At 45.1% G+C, this 19,994-nt stretch overlaps 1 protein-coding gene across 4 annotated transcripts in view; it reads right to left on the bottom strand.

Moving 5' to 3' along the window:
• The window catches only part of ADAMTS9 (ADAM metallopeptidase with thrombospondin type 1 motif 9), a 143,143-nt gene that overhangs the window by 51,597 nt on the left and 71,552 nt on the right, over positions 1-19,994 (bottom strand). For all 4 annotated transcript variants that reach the window (XM_082209142.1, XM_082209141.1, XM_082209140.1 and 1 more), the window contains exons 21-28: positions 19,173-19,337; positions 17,405-17,569; positions 14,727-14,846; positions 12,172-12,267; positions 11,843-12,010; positions 10,747-11,037; positions 9,730-9,891; positions 8,005-8,181 (exon numbers count right to left, since the gene is read on the bottom strand). In XM_082209142.1, the coding sequence (XP_082065268.1) occupies positions 8,005-8,181; positions 9,730-9,891; positions 10,747-11,037; positions 11,843-12,010; positions 12,172-12,267; positions 14,727-14,846; positions 17,405-17,569; positions 19,173-19,337 (1,344 nt within the window). The remainder of the gene's footprint in view (positions 1-8,004; positions 8,182-9,729; positions 9,892-10,746; positions 11,038-11,842; positions 12,011-12,171; positions 12,268-14,726; positions 14,847-17,404; positions 17,570-19,172; positions 19,338-19,994) is intronic.

The following is a 19,994-nucleotide window of genomic DNA, read 5'->3' as shown; positions in this document are numbered from 1 at the left end:
TGTATCTGGGAGCCAATTCCTCAGTGAAATGTGTCTTGATAAATGGCAGCCATATGTATACATTGTGGTTTTTTGCTTGCAAAAAAATAAAATAACAATTGTGGTAGATGGGAAATGCATGCTTGGGTGCATTTTCGGAGGTAAAAATCGGACTGCGGAATAACTTAAGATACTCAGCAAAAGAATGTAGCAAAAGAAAAACAGACGGCAGTGCTTTGCTCACTAGAACAGGAAAAAGCAACAACGCTGTGCTAACAGCCATTGCATCTTGGGTGTAATGAGGCCGAATGAGAACCACAGCTTAACTACAGAGCAGTTTTCTGCAGGAGCGAAAGTCCCAAATTACACACACACACACCCAGCATCTCCAGGCAGAGTTAGGAAAGAGTTGCGTGTGAGACATGCTGCTAACCGATGTGCACAGTAATGATTTAGAAGGACCAATGGTCTTAAAGGGCCTAAGACCGCTTCCTATGTTCTTCCTAACAAAGAAGCAAGTAAATAAAACTAAATTCCATCCTGTCTTTTCTGGCTGAGTGTTAAGACTATAATCCTAAGCATACAGGAAGGAAGGGCTGACACACAAGTTCGATTTAGCATGCTGAAAGCAGCTGTGACACTCAGTGCTATGCGCATGAACACATATTGCATAGAACACATATTGTTCTAAACAAATCAGGCATGCCCGATGGACTAATTTCATCAAAATAAGAATAACAATAACTACTAAATATAGCTTTGTCACTGCTTCTATGTGATCAGGCCCTACAGGGGTAATGTTTGCGTACGGGAATGATGTGGAATGGTTTGATAATGTTGGTACTTTTCAGTTCCTCAGGAGGCAGTGTTGTGGTAAATAACTATGAGCTTTTGCTCATGGCATTTGGTCCCTGCTGCTTTCTGGTGCAGATGGGACCTGGCCATGTAAACTGATCAAAAATGGTCATGTACAAATAGAGATATAAAGAATGGGGGTGGAAGGATGACCCAGGGAAAACCCAGAGGTTTTTTCCATTTCTGTTTTTAGTCCTTTTAATCTCTAGTACAAAGTGTCTCTAATTCCCACTGATTTGGTTGAACGTTACCGAGTGAATATGCTCAGCACTGTCGATTTAAGAGTCAATGCTAAACATGGTTTAACTGGCAGGAAGTCCAACAGCTTTTAAAGGAAGTCACTTCCTGATAAGGATGTTCAGTATACCAAGAGCTGACTCAAGTTAACAATTTTCCAAGTGAGAACATGATTCAGTCAGTTCGGTTTATCTCTCAGTTGAAGTTTGGTTCCTGCCAAGCTACTGTGAATGATATGCAGTGTATGTCAATTACCTGCCACTTAAGGTATGCCCTCTGGGTCTTCAGCCAGCATTGACAAATTTATGAGCAACACGCTGGAGAAAAAATTGCCTGCTTCTATTACAGATTAAGTTCTACCAGCGACACCTTATTTTAAGTCACCCAAACAGAAATATGAAGCATATTTGCAGGGCTCTCTGTATAGCTGTATAGAGCCTTCAAACGTTACCATGTCTGACACAACAGTCTCTGTGCTTTCGACTCATATCCCACAGGAGAGATAACAGGGAAGCAAAAAAAACCCATAATAAACACCATAATCAAAACTGAAACCTCGCCCCAGTCCCATCAATTTATGCAGGAAGGTATACTCGGTTATTTGCAAGATATTCACTGGCAATGCTGCTCAAAGATCAGATCTATACTCTGTTCCATTGATCAGTTAAAACAGATACAAATATACGGGGCTGGTGGAAACTTGCTCATCCTATATCCTTTAAGCACAGACACGAAGATGGAATAATAGACAAACATTTAAGAACATAAGAGCCTGCTTGATCGGGCCAGGGGTCCATCTAGTCCTGTTCTCACAGTGGCCACCCCAGACACCTGTGGGAATCCCTCAACCAGGAAGCCCTCAAGCACTCTACACGCCTGTGGTTTCCAGCAACTGGTATTCAGTAGTGCAGTGGTGGCCAAACTTGGCCCTCCAGCTGCTTTGGGACTACAATTCCCATCATCCCTGATCACTGTTAGCTACTGTGGATCTCTAGGTTACTATTTCTTACTTTCTTGGAAAGGAATAAAGATAACAATACAGTCGTACCTCAGAAGTCGAACAGAATCCGTTCCGGAAGTCCGTTCAACTTCTGAAATGTTTGATTTCCAAAGCGCGGCTTCTGATTGGGTGCAGGAAGTTCCTGCAGCCAATTAGAAGCCCCGTCGGACGTTTGAAAACTGGAACACTCACTTCGGGTTTTCAGTCGTTTGGGAGCCGGAACGTTCGACTCCCAAGGCGTTCGGGAGCCAAGGTACAACTGTACAAGAGCTAGTATAAGTGCCTCTACTCAAGCTGTGATCTTGGGCATGCACAATTTGTGACCCATCAAGTTGCACACAGCCTGCCAGAAATGGCCTGGGGAGGGTCTGTCCTCCTGCGACAGCTTTTGTGTTAATCGTAAATAGCAAAACCAGGCGGTGTTCATACCCGCAAATGGGTCACGATACACAGCCCATAGGTTACGTTCAACTTATTGGGTCTCAAAAGTTTTTTGCCAAAAAACCAGGCCAGAAACACTTCGCATTTGGATCAATGTGGATTGTGTGAACATTCCCATGTTGACTGGAATGAACTGATAATACTTTTAACACAAACATAGTCTTTTTCGAGTGTTATAGGAATGCCAACATGAATAGAGGCCATGAAGATGCCCCCCCATCTGCCAACTTCAAGCTTTTCTCCATTCACCTGGAAGGAGAGCTCTATGCATGTTCAGCTGAACACAAATAGAAGTCTGATAACACAAGATCCTCTTGACAATTGGAGGAAAGCTTTTAAGCACGCCTGGCTGAAGGCACTTAGAAGCCCTCTTCCAACCTTCCTGTTCAATGCCAAAATGGATGGAGAGGTTTGGGGTGGGGCACACGGACGTGACTTGTGCCGCCATTTTTGAGTGTTCACAGCCTTTCACATATGTTAGAACAGTAATCGGCGCAACAACCCAGTGGGGGGGGGGTCCAGTACTATTACCACAAATGGAGTAGAGACAGTGGTTTGTGTAAGTGCTTTCATCGAAGAGACAGAATCTGAAGCCCAAAGTCTGGAGAGAAATTAAACGTTGTACCTCCCTCCAGGTATAGGGCGGTATATAAATTCAATAAATAATAATAAAATAAAATGATAATCTGATTGTTATGCCAGCGCAAATATTTTGGCCAGAGGGAATGCTCTCCACTATCTTCCCCTCACACCAGGTTCTGGGGGCCCCTACAAACTCCCAGAGTGGATTGTGGGGGGAGCGAGAGGGAAGAAAGAGAGGAAGAGGTCCCATTGTGCAACAGGACTTGTTGTGTGGGCTGCCACTGGCACCTACTTAGCTGAATCCGGTCCTCAGTTTTTTAACCATGCCACCACACTAGTTCTGCATTCTGTCAGCTTGAATGCACCTGCCATGAGGCTATACAGTATACAGTAGTACCTCAGGTTAAATACTTAATTCGTTCCGGAGATCCGTACTTAACCTGAAATTGTTCTTAACCTGAAGTACCACTTTAGCTAATGGGGCCTCCTGCTGCCGCAGCCCAATTTCTGTTCTCATCCTGAAGCAAAGTTCTTAACCTGAAGCACTATTTCTGGATTAGCGGAGTCTGTAACCTGAAGCGTATGTAACCTAAAGCGTATGTAACCTGAGGTACCACTGCAGTGGTCTTTTGAACACTTAGCCTTTGCATGCAAATTCATGTTTATATTACTTCATTATATAACGGATCAGTTCCGCTGCAGCAGGCCTAAAGCAGAGCCTATCGATCTTGTGTTCAGAAAATAAATACGCCTCATGACTCTATGATTATCAAAGCCAAGAAATCATTCTGCGAAACGTATTGATGATTACATTCTACTTTTAATTTCTCTGTCTCCTTTGGCCAGCATTCAAACATTGTAAATGCAATGCGACATTTTTATAAAATTAAATAACAATAGTTGAAAAATAAATACACTTCATTAACATAAATACATAAAGAGATCCATTCTGCTGAAGAAAAAAAGCTTCAGTCAATACTATACCCTTGTTTCAAAAGTGTCCAAAAACATGGAAGCAACACTCCATCTGGGACAGACGAAGTAGAAACATTTACAGCAGAAAGGTGGTGATAAATGTCAGAGCCAGGAGAAAGTGTGTGGCAACATGAAACAAAAAGACAACTTCTTTTTGTCCTCTACTACCTACAGCAGTAGCACATGGTCTCAAAACGAGGTAGACAAACATAATTGGTTGAATTTTTCAGGTGAAGCGAGAAATCTTAAGTTTAAGCTCATTTATCAGTGTTTTAGTTTTGTCTTCACTCAGCACCATTTGAATCATTGGCCATCTAAACTGTAAGCAGCTTAAAGTAAGTTTGTGTGAAATTTATGTCCTTTTTTCACACTCTCTCTCTAAAAAAAATAAATCATGATTTGCAAATAAAGTGGCTCAGCCCTGCAGACTTTTTCTCTGGGGGATTTTTCATCTGAACGGATGGCTGGAATTTAATAAGGAACTCTGAATACTCGGATCACAAGACTCCCCACTGAAGAGCCAAAGACCATTTGTGTTAAGAACAGGAGGACAGTTTACTGTTCCATGCATCATTTCAAAAGACTGGGGGGAAGATCTGGACCTGGAACTATGTTTCCATTGAGCAGGACACCCAGAACTTAGTTCAGTTCTGATACTACCTGCCCTCTCACCTTCGAACCTTGCATGGTGAGTGGGCAGCAGAAGAGAATGGGCCAAGAGATTGCAGTTGTATTGTGCTGTGTGTGTGTGTGTGGCAAGACAGAGCAAGAGGACACAGATATGCAACTTAGGGCACATGTTACTTCTGCACCACAGAGTCTTGTCCATTTCAGGATCTGGCAAGCTTTCATTTGTGCACATTAAGCCGTGCGCTGTGCACGAGACTTTATAAACTACGTTGATTACAATTTTATGGCAAGCTAGCAGACATTTGTGTTGTTGTTGTTTAAAAAACCTGCAGCACTACATTTAACTACACTTTGTACCAACAATTTAGATGTTTAGATGTCTAGTTCTCAGAGCTGTTTATATATAAAAAAGATGAAAATATCATTTGGGCTTATCCTATACACACAAACACACACACAGAGAGATAGAAGTATGCTTACTTTTGGAAGTGCTTCCCTGATTCTTTTTAAAACAATATAATGGAACTGTGGCCTGCCTAGTTAAGGAATCAGAGAATCATAGAACTGTAGAGCTGGAAGAGACCCCAAGGGTCATCTAGACCAACCCCCTGCAATGAGAGTCTGAAGTAACTCATCCTTGACAGATGGCCATCCAACCTCTGCTTAAATACCTCCAGTGAAGGAGGTTTACTGAAGCCTGTATTTTAAATTCAAAGGGAAGTCTTACTATGGTGAGACAGAACTCCATTGGAATGGATCTAGAAGTTTCTGCAGGGACTGCTGCTGAAGGAGGAAATTGCCAGAATGCGTATGAATCATACACCAGAACAATCTCAATGTCATAACCTTCTTTGTTTGTTAATGTTCAAAGCAAGTGTAATCCAGTGTCAACAGCAGTCTTTGGTACATAGTTTTGGGCTAGAATAACCCACACTGTGCCTCCAGAAGCTGTGGACTACAACTCCCATCAGCCCTGGCCAGCATGGTCAATGGAGAGAGGCACGATGGGAGATGCAGTCAACATCTGGAGGACCGTCATGTTGGCCACCCCTGGCTTGGGGAGAAAGCCCAAGGCATGCAGATGCCTAGCCACACAGAGCCCATTTGCATTTAGCACCAACTCTGCCCCCTCAACATAGAAAGGGCTACAGCAGCACCTTGGATGAAAGTGTTTTATAGCACTGTCCCTTGTAATGATAAAAAAGCACCATAGACATACAACTTGAGCAAATGTGCGGCTATTGACATTGTTTGCTGAGGTATGAAAGTGAAAAATGGTCACAGAACTCTCCATAGAAACAGCAGGGAAGGACGGAACAAAGGAAGGACTATTCCAGCAATAAGACTATGGCAGTTTTGGAAGTTCATATATTGGACGAAAAGGAGCTTCTTTTATATAAAGTGCTTTAGAGTCAGATTAGGACTTAAAAAAAACCAAAACCCTTTAAATTACATTATACCACAATAATGATATTTGGAGGCTGATTTGCATGAGACTTTGAATCGGGCACACTTATGGTTTCCTATCCAGCCATTATTTGCCACCGTCTTAAACTTACGTGGCTGGAGGCAGGGAATTAACTCACATGGGCTTCAAGAGCCCAGGAGAAGGTGGGATGAGTTCCTTCTGTCAACTCACATTCACCCATGCCTACTTTCCAAGTTGCAGTGGTTTCTTGAGAATCAGCACCCATGGGATGCTTGTGAAGAAGCAGAATCTCTGTTGTGGGGAAGTTCACTGTGGAAGAAGAAGGAAACAAAAGACTGCCTAACCCCTTTGGTGGAACCTGTGAGACAAGGGCAGCTGTAATAAAGGTCTATCTTCCCCTTCCCTCTCCTCTCCACAGTGGGCCTGGGAAATGTACCTAAAAAAATATCTGTGCAACCATTTTATGGCAGCGTTCAGAGGGACAAGGCAAGTGGATAGGCACCAGCAATGAGGAGCAGGTGGGGAAACTTAAGGAGAAGTGGTCCTTTTGAGCATCTTGTCCAAGAATTTCCAAACTATGGATCCAAGACGGATGCTTCGTGCTTGATTCTTTGGACAGTGGTGTACGTGAGGAATTCTAAAGTGAGCAACTGTTCTCAGGCATACCTGAATTTCTGAAGATCAGGGGTGGGGAACCTGTGGCTCTCAAAATCGCTGCTGGACTCCAACTTCCATGAGCACAGCTGATCATCAGGGATGATGGGAACTGTAGTCCAATAACATATTGATGGCCACGGGTTCCCCCATCCTGGCAACAGATTGTGTTGATGTAGCTTCTCACACCAACATGGCAACACTGATCTACGGAAACAAAAATGCTCCAGATCTCTATTTTGTTACCCGCTTGTGGCTTTGTGACTGGGAAGGATTTTAGGTATTTTGACAATCTCTTAGGGATGGTTAATGTTGGGGGTTTTCCCCTCCCCCCATCTTTCTGGTGGGTTAAGAAGCATTGCGCAATGAGCTTATGAATATGTTTATGCCGTCCAATCAAAAGGGCTTGGGACAAGTAACACAGAACTTTTAAATCAAAACCATCTGCTGTTGTAAGGTTACTCTGAAAGGCAAGAAGCCAGTGTTAAAAGCATCCCCCTTTGGTCTTCATCACTGACATACAAGACAGACACCCAAATACACAATTATGCAATATGTTGCTATTAAAAATATTAGCTATCCTTTGATGGAGCCCAAAGGCAGCATCTTTCTGTGTCACTCTTACTTATTGTTGTGGGTTGTGTTTTTGTTGTTGTTGTTGCTAAAAAGGATGTTCCTTCATCTGAACAAGTAAGTTTGTACTATACCGTTCTAAATATACAGAAAGAGCTACATGGATGACAGCAGCTTAGCATTGGAATTATCCCGTAACTATAGTAGCTTTGAAGATGGCTTGCTAAGTGTTAAAACAGGAGCTTAAAACAGATCTATGAAGACAGAAGAAAATGTTTTGGAAACAGTCAAATACTTCGACGACTCTCATTTGCTTGCAATGGGTTTCCTTCATAGTGAAGATCAGTATCGTGCAGCACTTGTCATGGGCTAATAAAATGTACAAACTTCATTAACAAGCAGAAAGTGCCTTTTAAAACGAACAGATTTCCTAGTTGATGCTCTTCCTGAATGCCTATTTATTTGGAATGCATCGTTTTGTTTTGTTTTTTAAACACCTTTAAGTGCAGTTTCCTTTTTTAAAAGCACGTGCACATGCACCAAGTATTAGCACCTTGACATTAAGGACACTCATTCCGTTCCTATGAAACATCTGTGAAAATGACTAACAAATAGCAACAACAACAACAGAAGTATGTTATGGCCGTACCGAGCTCCAAGGACCAGTATTCCAGGCGGTATCTCGAAGGCAGTCCTGCATATTGCACTGCTCACGGTCTGGTGGCTTGTCAAGGATTTCGCAGCTCAGATCAGTAAATCTCTCCCCATTGGGATGCTGGCACACAACCAGTCTTGTTCTGGTTCCTCCACCGCATGGCTTTGTACACTGGGGGGGAGGAAGGCAGTAGGTGGAGATCACATTAGCAACGGCTAGGTTCATTTATACTTCATGATTGCTACTTTTGTCTTCTTTGATCTGACTCACAGCCAATTTAGATGCTGCTTTCCTTATGATGTGAGAGACTCAAAACTCTAGACTCCAGGGGGGGAAATACAAACATATGCCTTATACCAAGCTGGACCCATTGATCCATCTAGCTCAGTATTTTCTATAGTCCAGTTGTAGACTACAACTCCCATCATTCCTAGCTGGCAAGACCAGTGGTCAGGGATGATGGGAATTGTAGTCCAAAAACAGCTGGAGAGCCATGTTTGGGAAACCCTGGTCTAAAGTACCTGGCAGTGACTCTCCAGGGTCTCAGGCAGGGACTCTTTTCCAGCCCTACCTGAAGACGCTGGGGACTGAACCTGGGACTTTCCGAATGCAAAGCAGATGCCCTACCATTGAGCTATGATTCTTCTTCTTCAAAATGAAGGCAGTGAGATCTGTATGTTAAGAGGTGTATGAGAGCGTCCTGATCTGACCTCAATGTATTGCTACTTTCCACATGCCTTTATTTCCCCTCTGGGACTGTGGATGTGTGAGGGACTCCCACAACCGTACAATCTGGGAAAGAGAAAGCATCTAAATTTGCTCTCATGAGTGAAGTGAATGACACCTTTGTTATTTGTTTCAAAATAAACTGGGGAGCAGGTTCCAGATTACCTAGGTCTTTTTTGTGGGTGGGAAGGTAGAGCAGGAAATAATAAGACATATGCATAGTTTCTGGGACTCTTCCCCAATGTTAGAGAGCCATCCCAAAGGAAAACACAAAGGTTGCTAAAATCTGGTTTTATCTATCTACACCTCTTAGTTTTAGGACTGATTCAGGTGTAATGTCTTATGAACTGCTGATTAGAGCGAAAACCAGACTCCGCATGTACCAGACTCCCTGCTCTTTGCATACCCAAATCTGGGGCTTCTATTATGGTTTATTAAACCACAGTTTCCTCTTATAGCCTAACGGGGAAACTGTGGTTTAATATACCTTTGCAAACCAGGCTATGGGACTGGGATTTTGATTTTACTTCCTGTGAACAGTAAACAGAGATTAAACCTGTTTCCCAATTTGGATGCAATGTGAAAAGGTAGCTTTAGCAAAATCTTGGAAACCTTGAATTATGGTGAGAGGACATACGGCTAGGAGAAAGCCCACAGAAACATGGTTTGCTCCTGGTCTAATAACCATAGTTTATCCAGACGAACAACAGTAAGTCTAAACTATGTCTCAACAGTCCTTTCAGATAAATAAGTGTTATTATTTCCAACGAGGAAAGGTAAACAAGCAGGATAATTAGAACTTCTGGATAACAGATATTCTGTCGAAACCTATTGGCTTATGCTATTTTGTTGATTTTTTTAAAAAAGGTTTCAAGGAAATTCAAATACAGCCACATCTTTAAAATCTACAGTTAAGAATGCTTTGCCTTGGGAATGGGTTAGTTAAAAAAAAAAAAAGCAACAACAACCCCAAATAAAGTAGAATATGCTCACCTCACCCCAGCTGCCATAGGCCCATTGTGGGCAGGGCCCTGATTCACATGATCTTTGCTCATCTGGTTTCATTCTTACATCACAGTTACTGGCAGTGTATCCATTTTCATCCTGGCACACGACAACCCGCCGTTGGAATCCACCAGCGCATGTACTGGAACACTACAAAACATAGTTTCATATGACTGAGGAGGCTCCACCAATCTTAGCCCACAACTAACTTAAGCGATATAGCCTAGTAAAGTGAGGAGTCCCAATGGCTATGAAACCTGCAGCCATAATCGAAAAGCCGTCTTCTTGATGGAGCGCCAGTGCCGTTCCTTAAAACTGTAAGATCAGACTCTTGGCATTAAAAATTCAGTTTGAGGTAGCATTAGCACAGCCGCTAAATTTTTTCTCTTTGACATCAAAGGCGTTTTAGGCAGAGAGTACCCTGTCCACTTTTATCAATGTAGGTACTAACGAGGGGAAGTCCAGTGGGAGATTTCAGAGAAGAAACAGATTGCCATTGCATTTAAATCAGTGCATTTTGTCTGAGAAGAGACACAGAATGTAGACACAACAGAATTTCTTTCTTTCTTTTTTTTTAAAGAGGCAAGTTGCTAGTCCCCGTAATGACAAGGACAATCTTGGCAACTTTGCAAAGCCCCAAAAAATTAGGACAGTGCCGGAACAGGGCTTCTCAACATTGGGAGGACAGATGATAGGTTCCTATCACCACCACCACCCCATGGTTCTCATTCCTTGCCCCTCTAATCCTAGTGATTGTGTAACTAGGCCCCTTCAACTCTTCCCATCCTCGTTGATAATATTTATATATAGTAAAATGCCTTGATGGTGTCTTGGGGTTGTATCCATCTTAGTTCTAGAATAGAATTAATGAACCTAAGTTAGTCCTGCCCATTAACTTCAGTGGGTCTACTCTGACAAAGACTAACATCAGATACAACCCTTAGGAGTGGAGGAGGCTGTAACCCAACTTGCAACAGATTAAGAGTATCTCTACCAGCTACTCACCGCTCCCCATGGGCCAGTTCTCCACTGGTTGCCTCCGTGCACATGTGCACGGCCTTGGTTTCGGTTCACGCTTCCACCCTGGTTGTTCTTTTGGCGATAGTCAGGGTAAGGGAAGGAAGGGATTGGCCTGTTGTACTCAGGGCTAATCTGCTGGCACGAAGGCGTGGAGCAATCTTGCTCCGTCGCAGGGACGTCCTCAGCATCGCACTCACTCCTGTCAACCATCTGGTCGCTGTAATCGATGCAGACGACTTGCCGGGTCACCTTGCCTTGCCCACAGGTTACAGAGCACTGCGTCAATAAGAGGGGGAAACGGGGAGATCAACGCCCTTGGCAACGAGGCACAAGTTTTAAGAATCGCAGGACGAAACATATTTACGTAAAACTGTTTTTTTTAATGTATGCGGATCCCATGTGGTTGTTGATTTCACATGATTAGGAATATGGGAAGCTGCCTGATCCCATTCGCTCGTCTAGTTCTCAAGCAGGAACAACCAGAGGGGAGGGGCGGTACAGCAGACTTGTCCCCCAGGAAGCAGTGTCACTGCTGTGAGAGTGCAGGATGGTATGGGTGGGGGGAGCACAGTTGGGGTGGTTTGGGGGCACTGGTGGAGGCAATCCAGTACGCCTGCCGCTGGTCCTGGTCCCTCACCATCCTGGCCATGTAGCAGCAATGCTACTGCCAGAAGATAGGGTCCATGGCGGTGAAGGCCCTCCCCACTGCTCACTCTCACTTTCCAAGATCTCAGGCAGAGGTGATTCATCTAGCTGGAGATGGCAGGGGTTGAACTCAGGAATTTGTGGATGCACCGAGCTCCAGCCCCTTCCTTAACTTGTGTCAGTTGGTATAAACTGATCCTCTTAGTCCCCAGCTTTGCTGAACAAAGAAAAGCTCTGCTGCTGCTGCCGCCACTCCCAAGGGCAGAAACACACTATTATAACTTCTGCTCCAACAACTACTTCTACTGGTTCCCGATTACAGGAAATTCTGCTGCCTCCGTTTGAGCCAAGTGTTATCTTTAGAAGGCCTGATAAATGTTGAATAAGCAACAGGCATCTGGGAGAGACTACCCCTAAACAAGAGGAAGCTGCTTACAGGGCTCCACTCCATGGCCTTCCACTGTCCACACGGTGTCACAGAGCAGGCTTCTGTCGCCGATGGCCTTGGGAGGTGGAAGCAGGCGGCCTCGTCAGCCACAGAGCCTTGGTCGTCGCGGCAGCTGACATATCTCATCCTGGTGCCTTTCCCGCATGTAGTTGAGCACTAGGGAAGATGGACAAGGAGTGACAATGGGGGTTGGAGGGGGGGAAGCAGCTGCCCCCTTTTTGACAAGAAGGGAAAAAAGCCCCCTGGAGTTGCAGGACTGTGGGGGGGGGGGTTATCAAGGGATCTCCTTGTAATCTACGCTGACCAGTTTAACGTACGGGAGTCCAGGATCCAAATCTCCACTGGGTTCTGTGGCTGCTTTGCTTCGTTTCCGGGCTTCCTGGGCGGAGACGGCATGGCGCTGTCTCACAGTCCTATTTCATAGACGAGAACAGGGAAAAGCAAGCTATCAGCAATTCACAGGGATTTCAGTGTAGGTTAGATGGTTATAGTGATGCAGTGACGGAAGCGGAGGGGGGGTTGGAGGGAGGAACCCCCCCATTACATTTGTCATCACATCTTTTGTTTGATACAAATGGCTCATCTTAACCCTAAAGGCGGATGCTCCTGGGGCATCTGCCAAGATGAGAATATACATGCCTGAAGGCTCTCACCTCGATTATTTTGCTCTAGCTGCATTCCCTCCCACCAACAAAATGCCAGCCCTCACAAGCATGCTAATTTACAGAAGCACCCATCATTACTATGAAAATCACTTACATAGCACCAAATTGCCCCATGTCCTGTATAAATCACAAAGGGCTTACAACCCGTGCCACTGGGATGAGGCCCAAAATCAATCTGAAGAGAAGACTGGAATTAGCGGGGACTATTTGGACGTCACAATAGAAGAAGAAGAAGAAGAAGAAGAAGAAGAAGAAGAAGAAGAGTAGTTTGGATTTGATATCCCGCTTTATCACTCCCCTTCAGGAGTCTCAAAGCGGCTAACATTCTCCTTTCCCTTCCTCCCCCACAACAAACACTCTGTGAGGTGAGTGGGGCTGAGAGACTTCAAAGAAGTGTGACTGGCCCAAGGTCACCCAGCAGCTGCATGTGGAGGAGCGGAGACGCGAACCCAGTTCCCCAGATTACGAGACTGCCGCTCTTAACCACTACACCACACTGGCCATGATTTAATGTGAAGGGAATGTCCCTCCCCTCAAGGTCACATGCTTCCCCCTCCTCTCCGCCAGTGTGCTCACGAGGAGATCAGAATCTTTCTCTTCCAACGTTAGTATTACATCTAAACTGCGGATTATGGCTAATTTTAACAAGGGTTTGTTAAAAACAAGCCAGCTTTGTAAATCATGTTTGTTGCTGCTGCTGCTTTTTACTGCTTCGAAGAGGGCTTGTTTTGAAGAAATCAGACTGACCACACTTTGACAAGTTCAGACCAAAGGACAAGCTGCTTCTGAGCTCCTCCTTGTGGCCATGGCAGAGGAGGAGTGGGACACCTGAGCCCGGGGGGGGGGGGAGAGAAAGGTTGGTTCCTGGCATGATGCTCTGAACCTGACAGATTAAGTACTGGCAAATAAATAGAAGGGCTCAGAGGGGAAAGTTTTAGATGAGAGAGATAGGAAACTTGTGCCACCCCCACCCCCCGGATATTATCGGACTCCAGTTTCTATCGGTTTCAGCCAGAATGTCAGGTGTGATGGGAGTTACAGTGCAAGAACATCCCTGCTCTCCACTTCTGCTTTAGAGAGCAGCTGAGGTTTGGTTAAAATGCAGTTCTTGAGCAGAGCCCTGGAGGTACTGAGGAAGAGAAATTGGCAAAAGCATCCTGCGAGGAAGGGGAGCAGCGAGGGAGTGAGATGAAGGAACTAAAGAACAATTCTGCCCAGAGATGCTGGGGCAATACGGTCAGATAGGCAGAGTACTACTACTATGAATAATAGTAATAACATACAGGAACACTGTATGATCGGACTGTACTACTCAGTTCCTGCTGCAGGCGAAGGACCCCCTACACATTCAAAAACCCACCCTCCAGGTGAAAAGCTAGCATACCAGAAAGGCGGCTAGACTGGTGACTGGGAGTTGCTGCCCAGGACCACATAACACCGGTCTTGAAAGACCTACATTGGCTCCCAGTACGTTTCCAAGCACAATTCAAAGTGTTGGTGCTGACCTTTAAAGCCCTAAACGGCCTCGGCCCAGTATACCTGAAGGAGCACCTCTACTCCCATTGTTCAGGCCAGACACTGTGGTCCAGCTCCGAGGGCCTACTTGTGGTTCCCTCACTGCAAGAAGAAAAGTTATAGGGGGACCAGGCAGAGTGCCTTCTCAGTAGTGGTACCCACCCTGTGGAATGCCCTCCCATCAGATGTCAAGGAAATAAACAACTATCTGACTTTTAGAAGACATCTGAAGGCAGCCCTGTTCAGGGAAGTTTTTAATGACTGGTGTTTTAATGTATTTTTAGTATTTTGTTGGAAGCCGCCCAGAGTGGCTGGGGTATAAATAAATTACTATCATCATCGTCGTTATTATTATTATTATTATTATTATTATTATTATTATTATTATTAGGCTAAGCTGAAATCCTTGCCCCTAAAATGCTCATTTTTCATTGGGAGCGAATGCTTGCGACAGCATGCCACCATGGACCACACTTCTCCATGACCCCTCCATCACACCACGTGTGTTTCAATCATTTCCCAGCAAGCTTAATTCACCCCCTCCCAGTCGAGGCAACATCGGTGGCTGCATGCCCTTCCACTTTTCTTGACTGACAACACACTGCATCCACCCCCTTTCACCCTTTGATTGAGATACAGATACAGATATATAAATGGAGATTCTCATGTGGCTGCCACATCAACGCACTTACCTGTACATCTGTTGGCTTCGTAGCAGCATTGCACTCGTTGTCATCTACCACGGACACGTAGGCACCAACCACGCATTTCACCGCTCTCATCTGATAGCCCTGCCCACATGTTGCAGTGCACTGCGGGGAAGGAAAGAAAGCTGTGGGGATAGCTATACGGCAAGCAAGCCTAAGGATGCGAGAAGGCAGCTTCCACTGAATCAGGCCAAAAGCCAATCTGGTCCACCATCCTGTTTCACAGTGGCCAACTAGACACCTATAGCAGGAGGAACGTGCTTTTGTGATTGCCAAAAGATGGGAACTATAGTTTTTATAGGACACAGAAAACCCCAGCCTGCCTCTATAGTTTCCCATAGGGAGGGAATTAATATCAAACCAGTTCAAATATATGCCCTGTGTCCCAGGCTTCATAATGCACCTGCCTTAGTTCTAAATGCATTAAAAAGAGGCAAGGAAGTTCAAAGCACCTAACTTCTTTGGCCAAATCCAGAGTGATTTAAAATATAAAAAAGAGCCCTTTCTCCTTCTTCAGTCGCTTCCATTTAAAATTAGGTCAAACGGTTAAAATGCGCTGCTTCCGCTGGAATCTTCCATGCTTCATTTATTCCCTTCAAATATACATGTGCAAGTGTTTAAATCATTTACCATACTGTGGATTACGAGCCTCACATAATCTCTGTCACATTTCTTTACCGATTGACTACTGCAACAACCTTAATAGAACACGATCATGACAGGAAGGCATGACCGGCTGAAGAGAAGTTTGTGTGGTCTGGACAGGTTTATTCATTTACTTGTTTTGAAAGTATAATTAGATGAGAGCTGTTGCTGCACTGGAGACTGGAGACGGCAAATGAAGTCTCTCCGACAGATTGCTTGGAAGTTCTCATTCTATGTATGATGTATTGTTAAAAAGGAAAAGGTCAACACAAAAAGTTGTGTCCGTGTGGGTTGGTTTTTTTTTAAAGGATCCTTAAAGCCAGCTCTAAAGCAGAATTTATCAAAACCTGCCTTTCCTTTCCAGTGCTTATTCTTAGCTAAATTACTTGCTTTCAGGATCACAGCTGCATTGCAGAGCGATGGACTTTCAGCAGTGGCTCACAAGGTGGGGTGGAGCTTCAGTGCTGGTTTCCAGGGAGGCCTGAGGTAGCAGGGAGGTTGGTGCGGTGCAAGCACACCGGTGGTTCTGCAGACGCACCGGCACCATGCCATCCTACCCGCCACCTCACCCCTCTCTCCCCACCAGTAAGAAGCACTGGCACGCCTTCTGGGAAATGAGTGCTGCTGCTCTGTACCACCACTATGTATGCTTTGCATGTACAGTGGTACCTCAGGTTAAGTACTTAATTCGTTCTGGAGGTCCATACTTAACCTGAAACTGTTCTTAACCTGAAGCACCACTTTAGCTAATGGTGCCTCCTGCTGCCGCTGCACCGCCGGAGCACGATTTCAGTGTACAGTGGTACCTCGGGTTACATACGCTTCAGGTTACTTACTCCGCTAACCTAGAAATAGTGCTTCAGGTTAAGAACTTTGCTTCAGGATGAGAAAAGAAATCAGCGTGGCGGCAGCAGGAGGCCCCATTAGCTAAAGTGGTGCTTCAGGTTAAGAACAGTTTCAGGTTAAGTATGGACCTCCGGAACGAATTAAGTACTTAACCCGAGGTACCACTGTATAGGGATCCTTGCCAACTGGTCTCCAGGCTGGGAACCACCTCTCCCTGAGAGCACATTAAGTGGTGGACTGCAAGTCTGCACTAACAACGCTGGTCTAAAATACCCCCCGTCTGATTCAGCAGAAGGCATGAGTTCTTTGGAAGTCCAAGAACACTTTATTATTATGGTCAGCAAGCGAGCTAAGGCCAACAGCCTCCATTTCTGTGATAAACATAAGACGGCAATGGAGGTAAATATTTAAAGAGAAGGCGCAGCACTTCAACAGCGGCAGGAGGCTGGCTCCCCTCTGGTTTACATTATGAGTAATTGTGGTGGAGCAGTTTGGATGCCGGGCTAGATGTGGCTCCAAATCACCGCTCGCTGGGTCACTCACTCTTGTTCTTTGCTTAACCTAGGGCAATTGTGAAGGTAAAGTGGGAACTGGAGCCATGAACGTTGCCTCGAACTCCCCCAAGGAAAAGCAGGATATAAATGAAATAACTCAGTAAGCTCAAAGTCTTGTTCCTCCTCCTGGAGGCTCCCAGATGTAAAAAATGCAAAAGCCCACCCAAAGAAACATTCATCGGTTTATATGTGCAACACCTGATTTTAAAGAAACATAAATGTTTCCAAAGCAACTGCAAAAGTGGTCCAGAGATGGAAGGGAGGAATCTGGGTGAGGCCCGGGAAGTTATCCAATGGGAATTTAACCAGCCACGTTGGTTGTCCCGGAAAGTTAACCAGTTGGGTGTCCCAGGAAGTTAACCAGCCACGTTGCTCTACGAATATTATATCTGTGTTCATCCATAGGCTATTTGTCAAAGTAACAAAAAGTTGCATTCTGCAGCTGCACCTGTGGCTCCACCTGTACCTTTGGAAGCCTTGAGCCTCTCTTTTTGGGTGCTGGGACAGAAGTCATGACAAAGAGCCTGCATTTTTTAAAAACACCACCCCAAAACAACATCTGCTGGAGCCCATGAAAAGCCCCATAGCAGTAAAAATGAGAAGAATGGCTTCAAATACCTGGCCCCAGGGTCCTACTTGCCATGCGGCACACTCCTGTTGCTGACAACTTTGCACAGAAACTGGTTTGCTCTCAGGATGGCAAAGCCTGTCATTCAGTCGGTCTCCTCCAAACTGGCACCAGATCTGGCGGTGTTTGTGCCCTTTCCCGCAGGTTACCAAGCACTAAAGGAAGGAAACGGCAAGCTTTAGGCATGCATAAGCAGCTGCTCATCCAAAGCCAGTGCAACAATCACTGAAAAGCTAAGTAAGATTGGTAAGTTGCCCCTGGGACATTGGAACTGAAGGACAGCAAACTCTGGCCTCTGCTAATACCGAGGGGCCGAGGGAGCTGGTGTTTGTCCGCAGACAGCTTTAGGGGACCAAGGAAGAGGTGCCAAATATGCAAGACTGGTTGCAGAATGGATGGACCTGCAGCACAGGGAGGACACACCCATACTTCCACTTGTCCCATGCCTAGAAAGCATGGTTCCGAGTGGTTTCCCCTTGTCCCTTTCCCAGGAAAAGCGTACTCTTTAGCTCAAAGCCTGTTTGCGGCTAAAGAGCAGTTTTTCCCGGAGCAAAGCAGTGGAACATGTCTCTGTCCTCCACAGCCACTCCCAGAACTTGATAGCAGTCTCCCTTCACAAACCCACAACTGCACTGCCTTCATCCTAAATAGACAACCATTCCAGTTCGTTGTGACTTCAATGGGATTAAAGCCTCTCCCGCATGTCAAAACGATAGGTGGGTCACTTCCAGATCTCACCCCTGCTTTAGTCCCATAGAAATCATGACTAACTTGTATCATTGAGTTAAAAGCCTGATTAACTTGGTCTGGATTTAACCTGATATAGCACTGCAGTTCTAACACCAGGGAAAACCCCTTTTCTGCTGCCCTTCAATGAGCAGGCGGAGGATTTTCCTGCCTCCTGCCCTTTTCTCCTCCTTGCTGCCTTTCAAACAACAGGCAGTGGCTGATCTCTGATCTTAGCGCTGTAGTCTGACACCATTAAGATCAGATAGAAGCTTATCTTATTGCAATGGTGCTTAGCTCCAAGATTATGGATAAGAGATTTTTTATCTCCAATTTTAGAGCTTATATTGGAGATAACAGGTCTCTGTAACTCATGTTTCATAACTGTTAGCAGTGGTTTGCCCAAAATGGCCCCACAGACTAAATTCAGAGGTCTCACAGCCCTAATTAGGCCCATGGGCCAGAAGTTTCTCAATGTTGGACTAAAGTGCAGCTAATTTAGGCTATAATCCTCAGCACTTACCTGGCACTAAGTCTCACTGAAGACATGTATAGGGTTACGTTTGCAATCCAACTCAATATTTTTTTTTTTGTCTGTGAGTGCAAATATTGATCGCACAAACCTTGTAAACCAGAAAGGTCCACAAGATATGACGTTTTAGTTGGACCTGCAAACATGTAACACAAAATGGCTTGCCACATGCAGCAGCTACCATTCAGGAAAAGGTTCAATGGGCTTTCCACTGGGCTTCAGATTCTAAGGCATTATCTCTAGGTGGTGAGGGATAATTCCAACCTGGAATTAAGGATTGCAACTTGACTACCATCCCTCACTAATCAAGGAGGAGTGTGTGAGCAAAGTAAATCTCAGACTTGTGAGAAGGAAAGGAAAAGGGATAAAGCAGCATGCACACCTTTTCCTAATGATGGTGGCAAACTGATTCGGGGTGCTTCTGACATTACTGCACTGCAGCTTTCCCGTGATCAAAATCTACCGTGCTGTTTACACCTTTAAAGCACTAAGCTCCTTACTTCTGACCAATCGCCGGTCTTCCACTGCGGGCACGAGAGTTCGTTGCATCGCTGCACGGTCACCTTCTCCTGCTGGCTGCATTTACTGTCCTCCAGGACGTCGTTGAAGGTGTTCATGCAGACAGCTCGGCGCCTCTTTGTGCCAACCCCACAGCTCTTGGAGCACTGGAAGGAAGAAAAGCAGAGTCAGCAGACAGCAGCAGAAAGGCCCACTCCCTGCTTGCCTCAGGTCAGGAGTGATGAGCTCCCATTTGTCAGGGAGTGCCAGGAGGTAGTTCAGAAAAAACGAGGTAGGACTCTCGTTTCAGAAAATCCTATCTATAATGAATAGTTCTCCCCAATTTTAAGCAACCGGGGGAATGTTCTTAAGTTTGGTCTCCAAAAGGTTTTATCACAGGGGTAGGCAACCTAAGGCCCGGGGGCTGGATGCGGCCCAATCGCCTTCTCAATCCAGCCCACAGACGGTCCAGGAATCAGTGTGTTTTTACATGAGTAGAAGGTGTCCTTTTATTTAAAATGCATCTCTGGGTTATTTGTGGGGCATAGGAATTTGCTCATTATTATTTTTCAAAATATAGTCCAGCCCACCACATGGTCTGAGGGATGGTGGACCAGCCCATGGCTGAAAAAAAGGTTGCTGACCCAATTTATCCATTCTAGGAAACGGTGAAAATGATGAGCCCCTTTCACTTCTGTACATGATATGTAACCTAACAAACTTACAATATTCAATTATTGCTATTTGGCTTGCTAGCCTCCAGTTGACTAACAACATGTTTAAAATCAAAAACATTTCGTCATTAACAGAGTCGTGCAAACACA

Source organism: Podarcis vaucheri (assembly GCF_965113315.1).
Source record: "Podarcis vaucheri genome assembly, chromosome: 2".
Taxonomy (NCBI): Eukaryota; Metazoa; Chordata; class Lepidosauria; order Squamata; family Lacertidae; genus Podarcis; species Podarcis vaucheri.
This window is presented reverse-complemented; position numbering and strand designations above follow the sequence as displayed.